The sequence below is a fragment of the Bombina bombina genome, chromosome 1 (genome assembly GCF_027579735.1).
Source record: "Bombina bombina isolate aBomBom1 chromosome 1, aBomBom1.pri, whole genome shotgun sequence".
NCBI lineage: Eukaryota > Metazoa > Chordata > Amphibia > Anura > Bombinatoridae > Bombina > Bombina bombina.
In genome coordinates, this window is record NC_069499.1 from 1,529,797,363 (window position 1) to 1,529,817,219 (window position 19,857).

General features: G+C 41.0%; 1 protein-coding gene across 4 annotated transcripts in view; it reads right to left on the reverse strand.

The window, feature by feature from the left end:
* The window catches only part of SPAG9 (sperm associated antigen 9), an 828,940-nt gene that overhangs the window by 96,612 nt on the left and 712,471 nt on the right, over positions 1-19,857 (reverse strand). For all 4 annotated transcript variants that reach the window (XM_053708414.1, XM_053708433.1, XM_053708441.1 and 1 more), the window contains one exon: positions 18,109-18,176. In XM_053708414.1, the coding sequence (XP_053564389.1) occupies positions 18,109-18,176 (68 nt within the window). The remainder of the gene's footprint in view (positions 1-18,108; positions 18,177-19,857) is intronic.

A 19,857-nucleotide genomic window follows, 5' to 3' on the forward strand; every position in this document is an offset into this window, starting at 1 on the left:
GTTCAAAAGGTGGAGCTTGAAGAGCCCCCAGAACCAAATTCAAACTCCAAGGAGGAGAAATTGACTTAATGACAGGTTTTATACGAACCAAAGCTTGTACAAAACAATGAATATCAGGAAGATTAGCAATCTTTTTGTGAAAAAGAACAGAAAGAGCAGAGATTTGTCCTTTCAAAGAACTTGCGGATAAACCTTTATCTAAACCATCCTGAAGAAACTGTAAAATTCTCGGAATTCTAAAAGAATGCCAGGAAAAATGATGAGAAAGACACCAAGAAATATAAGTCTTCCAGACTCTATAATATATCTCTCTGGATACAGATTTACGAGCCTGTAACATAGTATTAATCACAGAGTCAGAGAAACCTCTTTGACCAAGAATCAAGCGTTCAATCTCCATACCTTTAAATTTAAGGATTTGAGATCCTGATGGAAAAAACATAATTTATGTAAGAACTTACCTGATAAATTCATTTCTTTCATATTAGCAAGAGTCCATGAGCTAGTGACGTATGGGATATACATTCCTACCAGGAGGGGCAAAGTTTCCCAAACCTTAAAATGCCTATAAATACACCCCTCACCACACCCACAATTCAGTTTAACGAATAGCCAAGAAGTGGGGTGATAAGAAAAAAGTGCGAAAGCATATAAAATAAGGAATTGGAATAATTGTGCTTTATACAAAATCATAACCACCACAAAAAAAGGGCGGGCCTCATGGACTCTTGCTAATATGAAAGAAATGAATTTATCAGGTAAGTTCTTACATAAATTATGTTTTCTTTCATGTAATTAGCAAGAGTCCATGAGCTAGTGACGTATGGGATAATGACTACCCAAGAAGTGGATCTTTCCACACAAGAGTCAATAGAGAGGGAGGGATAAAATAAAGACAGCCAATTCCTGCTGAAAATAATCCACACCCAAAATAAAGTTTAACGAAAAACATAAGCAGAAGATTCAAACTGAAACCGCTGCCTGAAGTACTTTTCTACCAAAAACTGCTTCAGAAGAAGAAAATACATCAAAATGGTAGAATTTAATAAAAGTATGCAAAGAGGACCAAGTCGCTGCTTTGCAGATCTGGTCAACCGAAGCTTCATTCCTAAACGCCCAGGAAGTAGAAACTGACCTAGTAGAATGAGCTGTAATTCTCTGAGGCGGAGTTTCACCCGACTCAACATAGGCAAGATGAATTAAAGATTTCAACCAAGATGCCAAAGAAATGGCAGAAGCTTTCTGGCCTTTTCTAGAACCGGAAAAGATAACAAATAGACTAGAAGTCTTACGAAAAGATTTCGTAGCTTCAACATAATATTTCAAAGCTCTAACAACATCCAAAGAATGCAACGATTTCTCCTTAGAATTCTTAGGATTAGGACATAATGAAGGAACCACAATTTCTCTACTAATGTTGTTGGAATTCACAACTTTAGGTAAAAATTCAAAAGAAGTTCGCAACACCGCCTTATCCTGATGAAAAATCAGAAAAGGAGACTCACAAGAAAGAGCAGATAATTCAGAAACTCTTCTGGCAGAAGAGATGGTCAAAAGGAACAAAAAACTTTCCAAGAAATTAATTTAATATCCAATGAATGCATAGGTTCAAATGGAGGAGCTTGAAGAGCCCCCAGAACCAAATTCAAACTCCAAGGAGGAGAAATTGACTTAATGACAGGCTTTATACGAACCAAAGCTTGTACAAAACAATGAATATCAGGAAGAATAGCAATCTTTCTGTGAAAAAGAACAGAAAGAGCAGAGATTTGACCTTTCAAGGAACTTGCGGACAAACCCTTATCTAAACCATCCTGAAGAAACTGTAACATTCTCGGTATTCTAAAAGAATGCCAAGAAAAATGATGAGAAAGACACCAAGAAATATAAGTCTTCCAGACTCTATAATATATCTCTCTGGATACAGATTTACGAGCCTGTAACATAGTATTAATCACAGAGTCAGAGAAACCTCTTTGACCAAGAATCAAGCGTTCAATCTCCATACCTTTAAGGATTTCAGATCCTGATGGAAAAAAGGACCTTGAGACAAAAAGGTCTGGTCTTAACGGAAGAGTCCACGGTTGGCAAGAGGCCATCCGGACAAGATCCGCATACCAAAACCTGTGAGGCCATGCCGGAGCTACCAGCAGAACAAACGAGCATTCCTTCAGAATCTTGGAGGTTACTCTTGGAAGAAGAACTAGAGGCGGAAAGATATAGGGAGGATGATACTTCCAAGGAAGTGATAATGCATCCACTGCCTCCGCCTGAGGATCCCGGGATCTGGACAGATACCTGGGAAGTTTCTTGTTTAGATGAGAAGCCATCAGATCTATTTCTGGAAGTTCCCACATTTGAACAATCTGAAGAAATACCTCTGGGTGAAGAGACCATTCGCCCGGATGCAACGTTTGACGACTGAGATAATCCGCTTTCCAATTGTCCATACCTGGGATATGAACCGCAGAGATTAGACAGGAGCTGGATTCCGCCCAAACCAAAATTCGAGATACTTCTTTCATAGCCAGAGGACTGTGAGTCCCTCCTTGATGATTGATGTATGCCACAGTTGTGACATTGTCTATCTGAAAACAAATGAACAACTCTCTCTTCAGAAGAGGCCAAGACTGAAGAGCTCTGAAAATTGCACGGAGTTCCAAAATATTGATCGGAAATCTCACCTCCTGAGATTCCCAAACCCCTTGTGCCGTCAGATACCCCCACACAGCTCCCCAACCTGTAAGACTTGCATCTGTTGAGATTATAGTCCAGGTCGGAAGAACAAAGAAGCCCCCTGAACTAAACGATGGTGATCTGTCCACCATGTCAGAGAGTGTTGTAAAATCGGTTTAAAGATATTAATTGAGATATCTTTGAGTAATCCCTGCACCATTGGTTCAGCATACAGAGCTGAAGAGGTCGCATGTGAAAACGAGCAAAGGAGATCGCATCTGATGCGGCAGTCCTAAGACCCAACATTTCCATGCATAAGGCTACCAAAGGGAATGATTGTGACTGAAGGTTTTGACAAGCTTATATCAATGTTAAACTTCTCTTGTCTGACAAGGACAGAGTCATAGACACTGAATTTATCTAGAAACCTAAAAAGGTTACCCTTGTCTGAGGAATCAATGAACTGATTGGTAAATTGATCCTCCAACCATGAACTTGAAGAAACAACACAAGTCGATTCGTATGAGATTCTTCGAAAATGAGAAGACTGAGCAAATACCAAGATATCGTCCAAATAAGGAAATACCAAAACCCTATTCTCTGATTACAGAAAGAAGGGCACCGAGAACCTTTGAAAAAAATTCTTGGAACTGAGGCTAAGCCAAACGGTAGAGCCACAAAACTGGTAATGCTTGTCTAAAAAGAGAATCTCAGACACTAAAAGTGATCTGGATGAATCGGAATATGCAGATACACATCCTGTAAATCTATTGTAGACATATAATGCCCTTGCTAAACAAAAGGCAGGATAGTCCTACAGAAACCATCTTGAATGTTGGTATCCTAACATAACGATTCAATAATGATAGATCCGGAACTGGTCTGAAGGAATTGACCTTCTTTGGTACAATGAAGAGATAAAATAAAACCCCAGCCCCTGTTCCAGAACTGGAACTGGCATAAATACTCCAGCCAACTCTAGATCTGAAACACATTTCAGAAATGCTGAGCCTTTGCTGTGTTAACTGGGACACGGGAAAGAAAAGAATCTCTTAGCAGGAGGCCTTAACTTGAAGCCAATTCTGTACCTTTCTGAAACAATGTTTCTGAAACCAGAGATTAAGAACGGAATTGATCCAAATTTCTTTGAAGAAAACGTAATCTGCCCCATACCAGCTGAGCTGGAATAAGGGCCGCACCTTCATAGGTACTTAGGAGCTGGCTATAGGTTTCTATAAGGCTTGGATATATTCCAAACTGGAAATAGTTTCCAAACTGATACCGCTCCTGAGGATGAAGGATCAGGCTTTTGTTCCTTGTGAGGAAAGGAACGAAAATGATTATTTACCCTGGAAAGAAAGGGAAAGCAAAGTTGACTTAGAAGACATGTCAGCATTCCAAGTTTAATCCATAAAGCTATTCTAGCTAAAATAGCTAGAGACACATACCTGACATCAACTCTAATGATATCAAAAGATGGTATCACCAATAAAATTATTAGCATGTTATAGAATAAAAATAATGCTATAAAATTATGATCTGTTACTTGTTGCGCTAAAGCTTCTAACCAAAAAGTTGAAGCTGCAGCAACATCCGCTAAAAATATAGCAGGTCTAAGAAGATTACCTGAACATAAGTAAGCTTTTCTTAGAAAGGATTCAATTTTCCTATCTAAAGGATCCTTAAATGAAGTACTATCTGCCGTAGGAATAGTAGTACATTAGCAGGAGTAGAGACAGCCCCATAACCTTAGGGATTTTTGTCCCAAAAAACTCTAATCTGTCAGATGGCACAGGATATAATTTGCTTAAACGTCTAGAAGGAGTAAATGAATTACCCAAATTATTCCATTCCCTGGGAATTACTTCAGAAATAGCATCAGGGAGATAAAACACTTCTGGAATAACTACAGGAGATTTAAAAACCTTATTTAAACGTTTACATTTAGTATCAAGAGGACCAGAATCCTCTATTTCTAATGCAAATAACACTTCTTTAAGTAAAGAACGAATAAATTCCATCTTGAACAAATACAAAGATTTATCAGCATCAACCTCTGAGACAGAAACCTCAGAACCAGAAGAACCATTATCAGTATCAGAATGATGATGTTCATTTAAAAATTCATCTGAAAAAAGAGAAGTTTTAAAAGACTTTTATGTATACTAGAAGGAGAAATAACAGACATAGCCTTCTTAATGGATTTAAAAAATAAAATCTCTTATGTTATCAGGAACACTCTGAAAATTAGATGTTGACGGAACAGCAACAGGTAATGTAACAGTACTAAAGGAAATTTTATCTGCATTAATAAGTTTGACATGACATGCAATACAAATAACAGCTGGAGAAACAGATACCAAAAGTTTATAGCAGATACACTTAGCTTGGTAGCTCCAGCATTGTGCAGTGATTTTCCTGAAGTATCTTCTGACTCAGTTGCAACGTGGAACATCTTGCAATATGTAAAAGAAAAAAACAACATATAAAGCAAAATTGATCAAATTCCTTAAATGACAGTTTCAGGAATGGGAAAAAAATGCCAAAGAACAAGCTTCTAGCAACCAGAAGCAATAAAAAATGAGACTTAAATAATGTGGAGACAAAAGTGACGCCCATATTTTTTCGCGCCAAATAAGACGCCCACATTATTTGGCGCCTAAATGCTTTTTGGCGCCAAAAATGACGCCACATCCGGAACGCCGACATTTTTGGCGCAAAATAACGTCAAAGAATGACGCAACTTCCGGCGACACGTATGACGCCGGAAACGGAAATAGAATTTTTGCGCCAAAAAAGTCCGCGCCAAGAATGACGCAATAAAATTAAGCATTTTCAGCCCCCGCGAGCCTAACAGCCCACAGGGAAAAAGTCAAATTTTAAGGTAAAAAATGTTAAATTAAAATGCATTATCCCAAATATGAAACTGACTGTCTGAAAAATAAGGAAAGTTGAACATTCTGAGTCAAGGCAAATAAATGTTTGAATACATATATTTAGAACTTTATAAACAAAGTGCCCAACCATAGCTAGGAGTGTCACAGAAAATAAGACTTACTTACCCCAGGACACTCATCTACATATAGCAGATAGCCAAACCAGTACTGAAACGAGAATCAGCAGAGGTAATGGTATATATAAGAGTATATCGTCGATCTGAAAAGGGAGGTAAGAGATGAATCTCTATGACCGATAACAGAGAACCTATGAAATAGACCCCTTAGAAGGAGATCACTGCATTCAAATAGGCAATACTCTCCTCACATCCCTCTGACATTCATTGCACGCTGAGAGGAAAACCGGGCTCCAACTTGCTGCGGAGCGCATATCAACGTAGAATCTAGCACAAACTTACTTCACCACCTCCATCGGAGGCAAAGTTTGTAAAACTGAATTGTGGATGTGGTGAGGGGTGTATTTATAGGCATTTTAAGGTTTGGGAAACTTTGCCCCTCCTGGTAGGAATGTATATCCCATACGTCACTAGCTCATGGACTCTTGCTAATTACATGAAAGAAAAGGACCTTGCGACAGAAGGTCTGGTCTTAGCGGAAGAGTCCACGGATGGCAAGAGGCCATCCGGACAAGATCCGCATACCGAAACCTGTGAGGCCATGCCGGAGCTACCAGCAGAACAAAGAGCATTCCTTCAGAATCTTGGAGATTACTCTTGGAAGAAGAACTAGAGGCGGAAAGATATAGGCAGGATGATACTTCCAAGGAAGTGATAATGCATCCACTGCTTCCGCCTGAGGATCCCGGGATCTGGACAGATACCTGGGAAGTTTCTTGTTTAGATGAGACGCCATCAGATCTATTTCTGGAAGCTCCCACATTTGAACAATCTGAAGAAATACCTCTGGGTGAAGAGACCATTCGCCCGGATGCAACGTTTGGCGACTGAGATAATCCGCTTCCCAATTGTCTATACCTGGGATATGAACCGCAGAGATTAGACAGGAGCTGGATTCCGCCCAAACCAGAATTCAAGATACTTCTTTCATAGCCAGAGGACTGTGAGTCCCTCCTTGATGATTGATGTATGCCACAGTTGTGACATTGTCTGTCTGAAAACAAATGAACGATTCTCTCTTCAGAAGAGGCCAAGACTGAATAGCTCTGAAAATTGCACGGAGTTCCAAAATATTGATCGGTAATCTCACCTCCTGAGATTCCCAAACTCCTTGTGCCGTCAGAGATCCCCACACAGCTCCCCAACCTGTGAGACTTGCATCTGTTGAAATTACAGTCCAGGTCGGAAGAACAAAAGAAGCCCCCTGAATTAAACGATGGTGATCTGTCCACCACGTTAGAGAGTGTCGTACAATCGGTTTTAAAGATATTAAAGGTCTTAGCTTGAAACCAATTCTGTACCTTCTGAAACAATGTTCTGAATCCAAAGATTGCGAACAGAATTGATACAAATTTCTTTGAAAAAACGTAACCTGCCCCCTACCAGCTGAGCTGGGATGAGGGCCGCACCTTCATGTGGACTTAGAAGCTGGCTTTGCTTTTCTAGAAGGCTTGGATTTATTCCAGACTGGAGATGGTTTCCAAACTGAAACTGCTCCTGAGGATGAAGGATCAGGCTTTTGTTCTTTGTTGAAACGAAAGGAACGAAAACGATTATTAGCCCTGTTTTTACACTTAGATTTTTTATCCTGTGGTAAAAAAGTTCCTTTCCCACCAGTAACAGTTGAGATAATAGAATCCAACTGAGAACCAAATAATTTGTTACCCTGGAAAGAAATGGAAAGTAGAGTTGATTTAGAAGACATATCAGCATTCCAAGTTTTAAGCCATAAAGCTCTTCTAGCTAAAATAGCTAGAGACATAAACCTGAGATCAACTCTGATAATATCAAAATGGCATCACAGATAAAATTATTAGCATGTTGAAGAAGAATAATAATATTATGAGAATCATGATCTGTTACTTGTTGCGCTAAAGTTTCCAACCAAAAAGTTGAAGCTGCAGCAACATCAGCCAATGATATAGCAGGTCTAAGAAGATTACCTGAACACAGATAAGCTTTTCTTAGAAAGGATTCAATTTTCCTATCTAAAGGATCCTTAAACGAAGTACCATCTGACGTAGGAATAGTAGTACGTTTAGCAAGGGTAGAAATAGCCCCATCAACTTTAGGGATTTTGTCCCAAAATTCTAATCTGTCAGACGGAACAGGATATAATTGCTTAAAACGTTTAGGAGTAAATGAATTACCCAAATTATTCCATTCTCTGGAAATTACTTCAGAAATAGCACCAGGAACAGGAAAAACTTCTGGAATAACCACAGAAGATTTAAAGACCTTATCTAAACGTTTAGATTTAGTATCAAGAGGACCAGAATCCTCAATTTCTAAAGCAATTAGTACTTCTTTAAGTAAAGAACGAATAAATTCCATTTTAAATAAATATGAAGATTTATCAGCATCAATCTCTGAGACAGAATCCTCTGAACCAGAAGAGTCATTAGAATCAGAATGATGATGTTCATTTAAAAATTCATCTGTATAAAGAGAAGTTTTAAAAACAGAATTTATGTTTACCTGATAAATTACTTTCTCCAACGGTGTGTCCGGTCCACGGCGTCATCCTTACTTGTGGGATATTCTCTTCCCCAACAGGAAATGGCAAAGAGCCCAGCAAAGCTGGTCACATGATCCCTCCTAGGCTCCGCCTACCCCAGTCATTCGACCGACGTTAAGGAGGAATATTTGCATAGGAGAAACCATATGATACCGTGGTGACTGTAGTTAAAGAAAATAAATTATCAGACCTGATTAAAAAACCAGGGCGGGCCGTGGACCGGACACACCGTTGGAGAAAGTAATTTATCAGGTAAACATAAATTCTGTTTTCTCCAACATAGGTGTGTCCGGTCCACGGCGTCATCCTTACTTGTGGGAACCAATACCAAAGCTTTAGGACACGGATGAAGGGAGGGAGCAAATCAGGTCACCTAAATGGAAGGCACCACGGCTTGCAAAACCTTTCTCCCAAAAACAGCCTCAGAAGAAGCAAAAGTATCAAACTTGTAAAATTTGGTAAAAGTGTGCAGTGAAGACCAAGTCGCTGCCCTACATATCTGATCAACAGAAGCCTCGTTCTTGAAGGCCCATGTGGAAGCCACAGCCCTAGTGGAATGAGCTGTGATTCTTTCAGGAGGCTGCCGTCCGGCAGTCTCGTAAGCCAATCTGATGATGCTTTTAATCCAAAAAGAGAGAGAGGTAGAAGTTGCTTTTTGACCTCTCCTTTTACCAGAATAAACAACAAACAAGGAAGATGTTTGTCTAAAATCCTTTGAAGCATCTAAATAGAATTTTAGAGCGCGAACAACATCCAAATTGTGCAACAAACGTTCCTTCTTCGAAACAGGTTTCGGACACAAAGAAGGCACGACTATCTCCTGGTTAATGTTTTTGTTAGAAACAACTTTTGGAAGAAAACCAGGTTTAGTACGTAAAACCACCTTATCTGCATGGAACACCAGATAAGGAGGAGAACACTGCAGAGCAGATAATTCTGAAACTCTTCTAGCAGAAGAAATTGCAACCAAAAACAAAACTTTCCAAGATAATAACTTAATATCAACGGAATGTAAGGGTTCAAACGGAACCCCCTGAAGAACTGAAAGAACTAAGTTGAGACTCCAAGGAGGAGTCAAAGGTTTGTAAACAGGCTTGATTCTAACCAGAGCCTGAACAAAGGCTTGAACATCTGGCACAGCTGCCAGCTTTTTGTGAAGTAACACAGACAAGGCAGAAATCTGTCCCTTCAAGGAACTTGCAGATAATCCTTTCTCCAATCCTTCTTGGAGAAAAGATAGAATCTTAGGAATCTTTACCTTGTCCCAGGGGAATCCTTTAGATTCACACCAACAGATATATTTTTTCCATATTTTGTGGTAAATTTTTCTAGTTACAGGCTTTCTGGCCTGAACAAGAGTATCAATAACAGAATCTGAGAACCCTCGTTTTGATAAAATCAAGCGTTCAATCTCCAAGCAGTCAGCTGGAGTGAGACCAGATTCGGATGTTCGAACGGACCTTGAACAAGAAGGTCTCGTCTCAAAGGTAGCTTCCATGGTGGAGCCGATGACAGATTCACCAGATCTGCATACCAAGTCCTGCGTGGCCACGCAGGAGTTATCAAGATCACCGACGCCCTCTCCTGATGGATCCTGGCTACCAGCCTGGGGATGAGAGGAAACGGCGGGAATACATAAGCTAGTTTGAAGGTCCAAGGTGCTACTAGTGCATCTACTAGAGTCGCCTTGGGATCCCTGGATCTGGACCCGTAGCAAGGAACCTTGAAGTTCTGACGAGAGGCCATCAGATCCATGTCTGGAATGCCCCACAGTTGAGTGATTTGGGCAAAGATTTCCGGATGGAGTTCCCACTCCCCCGGATGCAATGTCTGACGACTCAGAAAATCCGCTTCTCAATTTTCCACTCCTGGGATGTGGATTGCAGACAGGTGGCAGGAGCGAGTCTCCGCCCATTGAATGATTTTGGTCACTTCTTCCATCGCCAGGGAACTCCTTGTTCCCCCCTGATGGTTGATGTACGCAACAGTCGTCATGTTGTCTGATTGAAACCGTATGAACTTGGCCTTCGCTAGCTGAGGCCAAGCCTTGAGAGCATTGAATATCGCTCTCAGTTCCAGAATATTTATCGGTAGAAGAGATTCTTCCCGAGACCAAAGACCCTGAGCTTTCAGGGATCCCCAGACCGCGCCCCAGCCCATCAGACTGGCGTCGGTCGTGACAATGACCCACTCTGGTCTGCGGAAGGTCATCCCTTGTGACAGGTTGTCCAGGGACAGCCACCAACGGAGTGAGTCTCTGGTCCTCTGATTTACTTGTATCTTCGGAGACAAGTCTGTATAGTCCCCATTCCACTGACTGAGCATGCACAGTTGTAATGGTCTTAGATGAATGCGCGCAAAAGGAACTATGTCCATTGCCGCTACCATCAAACCTATTACTTCCATGCACTGCGCTATGGAAGGAAGAGGAACGGAATGAAGTGTCCGACAAGAGTTTAGAAGTTTTGTTTTTCTGGCCTCTGTCAGAAAAATCCTCATTTCTAAGGAGTCTATTATTGTTCCCAAGAAGGGAACCCTTGTCGACGGAGATAGAGAACTCTTTTCCACGTTCACTTTCCATCCGTGAGATCTGAGAAAGGCCAGGACTATGTCCGTGTGAGCCTTTGCTTGAGGAAGGGACGACGCTTGAATCAGAATGTCGTCCAAGTAAGGTACTACTGCAATGCCCCTTGGTCTTAGCACCGCTAGAAGGGACCCTAGTACCTTTGTGAAAATCCTTGGAGCAGTGGCTAATCCGAAAGGAAGCGCCACGAACTGGTAATGCTTGTCCAGGAATGCGAACCTTAGGAACCGATGATGTTCCTTGTGGATAGGAATATGTAGATACGCATCCTTTAAATCCACCGTGGTCATGAATTGACCTTCCTGGATGGAAGGAAGAATTGTTCGAATGGTTTCCATCTTGAACGATGGAACCTTGAGAAACTTGTTTAAGATCTTGAGATCTAAGATTGGTCTGAACGTTCCCTCTTTTTTGGGAACTATGAACAGATTGGAGTAGAACCCCATCCCTTGTTCTCCTAATGGAACAGGATGAATCACTCCCATTTTTAGCAGGTCTTCTACACAATGTAAGAATGCCTGTCTTTTTATGTGGTCTGAAGACAATTGAGACCTGTGGAACCTCCCCCTTGGGGGAAGCCCCTTGAATTCCAGAAGATAACCTTGGGAGACTATTTCTAGTGCCCAAGGATCCAGAACATCTCTTGCCCAAGCCTGAGCGAAGAGAGAGAGTCTGCCCCCCACCAGATCCGGTCCCGGATCGGGGGCCAACATTTCATGCTGTCTTGGTAGCAGTGGCAGGTTTCTTGGCCTGCTTTCCCTTGTTCCAGCCTTGCATTGGTCTCCAGGCTGGCTTGGCTTGAGAAGTATTACCCTCTTGTTTAGAGGACGTAGCACTTGGGGCTGGTCCGTTTCTACGAAAGGGACGAAAATTAGGTTTATTTTTGGCCTTGAAAGACCTATCCTGAGGAAGGGCGTGGCCCTTACCCCCAGTGATATTAGAGATAATCTCTTTCAAGTCAGGGCCAAACAGCGTTTTCCCCTTGAAAGGAATGTTAAGTAGTTTGTTCTTGGAAGACGCATCCGCTGACCAAGATTTCAACCAAAGCGCTCTGCGCGCCACAATAGCAAACCCAGAATTTTTCGCCGCTAACCTAGCCAATTGCAAAGTGGCGTCTAGGGTGAAAGAATTAGCCAATTTGAGAGCACGGATTCTGTCCATAATCTCCTCATAAGGAGGAGAATCACTATCGATCGCCTTAACTAGTTCATCGAACCAGAAACACGCGGCTGTAGTGACAGGGACAATGCATGAAATTGGTTGTAGAAGGTAACCTTGCTGAACAAACATCTTTTTAAGCAAACCTTCTAATTTTTTATCCATAGGATCTTTGAAAGCACAACTATCTTCTATGGGTATAGTGGTGCGTTTGTTTAAAGTAGAAACCGCTCCCTCGACCTTGGGGACTGTCTGCCATAAGTCCTTTCTGGGGTCGACCATAGGAAACAATTTTTTAAATATGGGGGGAGGGACGAAAGGTATACCGGGCCTTTCCCATTCTTTATTTACAATGTCCGCCACCCGCTTGGGTATAGGAAAAGCTTCTGGGAGCCCCGGGACCTCTAGGAACTTGTCCATTTTACATAGTTTCTCTGGGATGATCAAATTCTCACAATCATCCAGAGTGGATAATACCTCCTTAAGCAGAGCGCGGAGATGTTCCAACTTAAATTTAAATGTAATCACATCGGGTTCAGCTTGTTGAGAAATTTTCCCTGAATCTGAAATTTCTCCCTCAGACAAAACCTCCCTGGCCCCCTCAGACTGGTGTAGGGGCATTTCAGAACCATTATCATCAGCGTCCTCATGCTCTTCAGTATCTAAAACAGAGCAGTCGCGCTTACGCTGATAAGTGGGCATTTTGGCTAAAATGTTTTTGATAGAATTATCCATTACAGCCGTTAATTGTTGCATAGTAAGGAGTATTGGCGCGCTAGATGTACTAGGGGCCTCCTGAGTGGGCAAGACTCGTGTAGACGAAGGAGGGAATGATGCAGTACCATGCTTACTCCCCTCACTTGAGGAATCATCTTGGGCATCATTTTCAGTGTCACATAAATCACATTTATTTAAATGAGAAGGAACCCTGGCTTCCCCACATTCAGAACACAGTCTATCTGGTAGTTCAGACATGTTAAACAGGCATAAACTTGATAACAAAGTACAAAAAACGTTTTAAAATAAAACCGTTACTGTCACTTTAAATTTTAAACTGAACACACTTTATTACTGCAATTGCGAAAAAGTATGAAGGAATTGTTCAAAATTCACCAAAATTTCACCACAGTGTCTTAAAGCCTTAAAAGTATTGCACACCAAATTTGGAAGCTTTAACCCTTAAAATAACGGAACCGGAGCCGTTTTTAACTTTAACCCCTTTACAGTCCCTGGTATCTGCTTTGCTGAGACCCAACCAAGCCCAAAGGGGAATACGATACCAAATGATGCCTTCAGAAAGTCTTTTCTATGTATCACAGCTCCTCACACATGCGACTGCATGTCATGCCTCTCAAAAACAAGTGCGCAATACCGGCGCGAAAATGAGGCTCTGCCTATGATTAGGGAAAGCCCCTAAAGAATAAGGTGTCTAAAACAGTGCCTGCCGATATTATTTTATCAAAATACCCAGATTAAATGATTCCTCAAGGCTAAATATGTGTAATATATGAATCGATTTAGCCCAGAAAAAGTCTACAGTCTTAATAAGCCCTTGTGAAGCCCTTATTTACTTTCTGAATAAACATGGCTTACCGGATCCCATAGGGAAAATGACAGCTTCCAGCATTACATCGTCTTGTTAGAATGTGTCATACCTCAAGCAGCAAAAGACTGCTCACTGTTCCCCCAACTGAAGTTAATTCCTCTCAACAGTCCTGTGTGGAACAGCCATGGATTTTAGTAACGGTTGCTAAAATCATTTTCCTCTTACAAACAGAAATCTTCATCTCTTTTCTGTTTCAGAGTAAATAGTACATACCAGCACTATTTTAAAATAACAAACTCTTGATTGAATAATAAAAACTACAGTTAAACACTAAAAAACTCTAAGCCATCTCCGTGGAGATGTTGCCTGTACAACGGCAAAGAGAATGACTGGGGTAGGCGGAGCCTAGGAGGGATCATGTGACCAGCTTTGCTGGGCTCTTTGCCATTTCCTGTTGGGGAAGAGAATATCCCACAAGTAAGGATGACGCCGTGGACCGGACACACCTATGTTGGAGAAAGATTTTTTATGTTTACTAGAAGGAGGAATAACAGACATAGCCTTCTTGATGGATTCAGAAACAAAATCTCTTATGTTATCAGGAACATTCTGAACATTAGATGTTGATGGAACTGCAACAGGTAATGGTACATTACTAAAGGAAATATTATCTGCATTAACAAGTTTGTCATGACAATTAATACAAACAACAGCTGGAGGAATAGCTACCAAAAGTTTACAGCAGATACACTTAGCTTTGGTAGTTCCAGCACCAGACAGCGATTTTCCTGAAGTATCTTCTGACTCAGATGCAACGTGAGACATCTTGCAATATGTAAGAGAAAAAACAACATATAAAGCAAAATTGATCAAATTCCTTAAATGACAGTTTCAGGAATGGGAAAAAATGCCAGTGAACAAGCTTCTAGCAACCAGAAGCAATAAATAATGAGACTTAAATAATGTGGAGACAAAAGCGACGCCCATATTTTTTTAGCGCCAAATAAGACGCCCACATTATTTGGCGCCTAAATGCTTTTGGCGCCAAAAATGACGCCACGTCCGGAACGCCGACATTTTTTGGCGCAAAAGAACGTCAAAAATGACGCAACTTCCGGCGACACGTATAACGCCGGAAACAGAAAAGATTTTTTGCGCCAAAAAAGTCCGCGCCAAAAATGAGACAATAAAATGAAGCATTTTCAGCCCCCGCGAGCCTAACAGCCCACAGGGAAAAAAGTCAAATCTTTAAGGTAAGAAAAATATTTGATTCAAATGCATTATCCCAAATATGAAACTGACTTTCTGAAAATAAGGAATGTTGAACATCCTGAGTCAAGGCAAATAAATGTTTGAATACATATATTTAGAACTTTATTAAAAAAAGTGCCCAACCATAGCTTAGAGTGTCACAGAAAATAAGACTTACTTACCCCAGGACACTCATCTACATGTTTGTAGAAAGCCAAACCAGTACTGAAACGAAAATCAGCAGAGGTAATGGTATATTTATAAGAGTATATCGTCGATCTGAAAAGGGAGGTAAGAGATGAATCTCTACGACCGATAACAGAGAACCTATGAAATAGACCCCGTAGAAGGAGATCATTGAATTCAAACAGGCAATACTCTCCTCACATCCCTCTGACATTCACTGCACGCTGAGAGGTAAACCGGGCTCCAACCTGCTGCGGAGCGCATATCAACGTAGAATCTAGCACAAACTTACTTCACACCACCTCCATAGGAGGCAAAGTTTGTAAAACTGAATTGTGGGTGTGGTGAGGGGTGTATTTATAGGCATTTTAAGGTTTGGGAAACTTTGCCCCTCCTGGTAGGAATGTATATCCCATACGTCACTAGCTCATGGACTCTTGCTAATTACATGAAAGAAATAACTTCCTAAAACATGATTCTCATACTGAAACTGCAAGACTGCAAAGGGAAATACACATAGACCTGACTCATGGCAAATATAAGTAAATACATATATTTAAATCTTTATATTAATACATAAAGCGCCAAACATAGCTGAGAGTGTCTTAAACAATGATACATACTTACCGAAAGACACCCATCCACATAGAGCAGACAGCCAAACCAGTACTGAAAACTATCAGCAGAGGTAATGGTATAAGAGTATATAGTCGATCTGAAAAGGGAGGTAGGAGATGAATCCCTACGACCGATAACCGAGAACCCTTGAAAAGATTTCCCATGATTGAAACCATAAAAATCAACAGGCGATACTCTCTTCACATCCTTCTGACAAACACTGTACTCCGAGAGGAATTGTGCTTCAAAATGCTTAGGTGGTCTTATCATAGAAGAAATCAAGCACAGACTTACTTCACCACCTCCATAGGAGGCAAAGTTTGTAAAACTATGGTGTGAGTGTGGTGGGAGGTGTATTTATAGGCATTTTGAGGGTTGGGAAACTTTGCCCCTCCTGTAAGGAATGTATATCCCATACGTCACTAGCTCATGGACTCTTGCCATTTACATGAAATAAATGTTCTTAGATTTTCTCTTTTGTTTACCTAAAATAGGTAAGGCACTCAGAGCTGCCAAAACTGCAGAAGTCAGTTGCACAGCAAAATCACCTGGTAAAAACACACCCCTAGGAGCTGACAGAGGAACCACAGGGTACTGCTTGTGTAACTGCCAAAGATTGGGACGTCTGAGGAGAAAGATGAGGCATGTCATGGACAATATCATCCTGAGACAGACGGCTCTGAGAGGGAATCTTTACTTTTGGAAAGTAACATTTTATTCACACAAGTGGAACAAAACTGCACAGGAGGAATAACCTGAGCTTCAAGGCAATATAAGCATTTGTCAAAGGACAAAGATATATTCTTATCAGAATCCACAATGACCTAACAAGTATATGTTCACAGAGGTAATCACTTTAAAAAAAATTATCTAAAATTTTAGCCAAATAAATATTTACATATAATCCCAAAAACTATGCAGGGATTCAAAAAAGAAAAAGGCAAGCACCTCTATATCACCCCTCCGGTGACCAAATATGCAAAACAAACGCTATTCTTATAGAGAAGCTCTGAAACGCTGCTCCTCCTCCTCCACCTCACAACCACAAGATAATGTGAAGTCGGACACTCAGAAGACAGTCCGATAGCAGAGATCGTTATAAGCACTGGTGTTGTCAGTAAATCAGAAGCTCAGACATCCGCTGAGCGGAAGAGCCGTACTGTCACGTGATTGCAAGTAAAAACTATTGTGACATTGGGGGGGAAGCGTGCGAATATCAGGCGCTCAGTCTCAAATAGAAAATGTTTACTAGACCCTTAAGCGCTAACAAGGGCTTACAGTTCCATTAATACACACTTCCTATTATCAGATACATTGAATAAAGCTGATAAAAATCAAATTGCTAAGTAGCCCATTAAACACTCAAGGGCTCCCTCTAAGCAACATAAATCCGTTAACCCCAAAAAACCTCCTCCTAAGGCAGTACAGTGCCCTGCTTCTGCTGCGCTCCAGAAATATCTCCATATAATGAGATAATTAAGTCCCCATTTTCCACTTGCAGGATTAACCTCTTAAGAGCTATGGCCTTCAAACCTAGAAGGCAAAACACACTTACCTGTGGAATATATCTGCAAGGCAGGAACAGCTTCTCAGGTATAAAAGACTCAGCCGACCTCTGACAGGGACCTAAAGAAAAAGAATAGCAAAGTAGACAACCCTGAATTTTTATATAGGGGTTAGCATAAATGTTGGAAGAGAAGCAAGGACTACCTCACCGACTTCCAACTGCTAAAAGCCACCACAACTCTTACTAAAGAGGATTACGTGGACACAGCATTGCCCCAATCCTTGCTTGCAGTTAAACTACCCATTAAAGGATTAAATATCTTCAGACACCATCTTCGCACAGTCTCCTGATGTACAAGGCAAAGAATGACTGGGGGATTGTGGGAAGTGGGAGGATACTTAAAGGGACACTGAACCCAAATTTTTTCTTTTGTGATTCAGATAGAGCATGCAAATTTAAGCAACTTTCTAATTTACTCCTATTATCAATTTTTCTTCGTTCTCTTGCTTTCTTTATTTGAAAAAGAAGAAATCTAAGCTATTTTTTGGTTCAGTACCACGGAAAGCACTTGTTTATTGGTGGGTGAATTTATCCACCAATCAGCAACAACACCACAGTGTGTTCACCAAAAATGGGCCGGCATCTAAACTTACATTCTTGCCTTTCAAATAAAGATACCAAGAGAATTAAGAAATAATTTCATAATAGGAGTAAATTAGAAAGTTGCTTAAAATTGCATGCTCTATCTGAATCATGAAAGAAAAAAATTGGGTTCAGTGTCCCTTTAAAGCTTTGCTGGGGTGTTCTTTGCCTCCTCCTGGTGGCCAGGAATTGAATTCCCACTAGTAATTAGAATGGATTTGTGGACTCTTAATGCCATCAAATTTTTGTACCTCTCTTACATCTCCCACTGGGAGCATGATTTACTCTAAACCTTCTTGTTTACATATTTTTTCTTTAACCAAAAGGTCCATTATCATATCAAACCTACCAACTCCTCGGTGGAATATTGCCAACGTTCCATCAGCCAAAGCAACTAATACAATTCCTTTTACATGTCTGCAACGAAAAAGAAAAATAGCAAATTGAGTTACATATAATCATCATCTATGATGTATACAAAACAACAATCTGCACAAGAACAAATAGTTTAAAACGATTTTAAAAAGTAATTTGGGCATAAAAAACAGAATTTATGCTTACCTGATAAATTACTTTCTCCAACGGTGTGTCCGGTCCACGGCGTCATCCATAACTTGTGGGAATATTCTCTTCCCCAACAGGAAATGGCAAAGAGCACAGCAAAAGCTGTCCATATAGTCCCTCCTAGGCTCCGCCCACCCCAGTCATTCGACCGACGGACAGGAGAAAAACAGGAGAAACCATAGGGTGCCGTGGTGACTGTAGTTAAAGAAAGAAATTCATCAAACCTGATTAAAAAACCAGGGCGGGCCGTGGACCGGACACACCGTTGGAGAAAGTAATTTATCAGGTAAGCATAAATTCTGTTTTCTCCAACATTGGTGTGTCCAGTCCACGGCGTCATCCATAACTTGTGGGAACCAATACCAAAGCTTTAGGACACGGATGAAGGGAGGGAGCCAATCAGGTTACCTAAACGGAAGGCACCACGGCTTGCAAAACCTTTCTCCCAAAAATAGCCTCCGAAGAAGCTAAAGTATCAAATTTGTAGAATTTGGCAAAAGTGTGCAGGGAAGACCAAGTCGCTGCCTTACATATCTGATCAACAGAAGCCTCGTTCTTGAAGGCCCATGTGGAAGCCACAGCCCTAGTAGAGTGAGCTGTGATGTGTTCGGGAGGCTGCCGTCCGGCAGTCTCATAAGCCAATCAGATGATGCTTTTCAGCCAAAAGGAAAGAGAGGTAGCAGTAGCTTTTTGACCTCTCCTCTTGCCAGAATAAACGACAAACAGAGAAGACGTTTGTCTGAAATCCTTTGTTGCTTCTAAATAGAACTTTAAAGCACGAACTACATCTAAATTGTGTAACAAACGTTCCTTCTTTGAAACTGGATTCGGACACAAAGAAGGCACAACTATTTCCTGGTTAATATTCTTGTTGGAAACAACCTTTGGAAGGAAACCAGGTTTAGTACGCAAAACAACCTTATCTGAATGGAACACCAGATAGGGCAAATTACACTGCAGAGCAGATAACTCAGAAACTCTTCTAGCAGAAGAAATGGCAACCAAAAACAGAACTTTCCAAGATAACATCTTGATATCTATGGAATGTAGAGGTTCAAACGGAACCCCTTGAAGAACTGAAAGAACTAAATTCAGACTCCAGGGAGGAGTCAAAGGTCTGTAAACAGGCTTGATCCTGACCAAAGCCTGAACAAAAGCTTGAACATCTGGCACAGCTGCCAGTCGTTTGTGTAACAAGACAGATAAAGCAGAAATCTGTCCTTTTAGAGAACTCGCTGATAATCCCTTATCCAAACCTTCTTGAAGAAAAGAAATGATCCTAGGAATTTTGATCTTACTCCATGAGAATCCCTTGGATTCACACCAACAGATATATCTTTTCCATATTTTATGGTAAATTTTTCTAGTTACAGGTTTTCTGGCTTGAACCAGAGTATCTATCACAGAATCCGAAAACCCACGCTTAGATAAAATCAAGCGTTCAATTTCCAAGCCGTCAGCTGGAGGGAAACTAGATTTGGATGTTCGAATGGACCCTGTACAAGAAGATCCTGTCTCAAAGGTCGCTTCCATG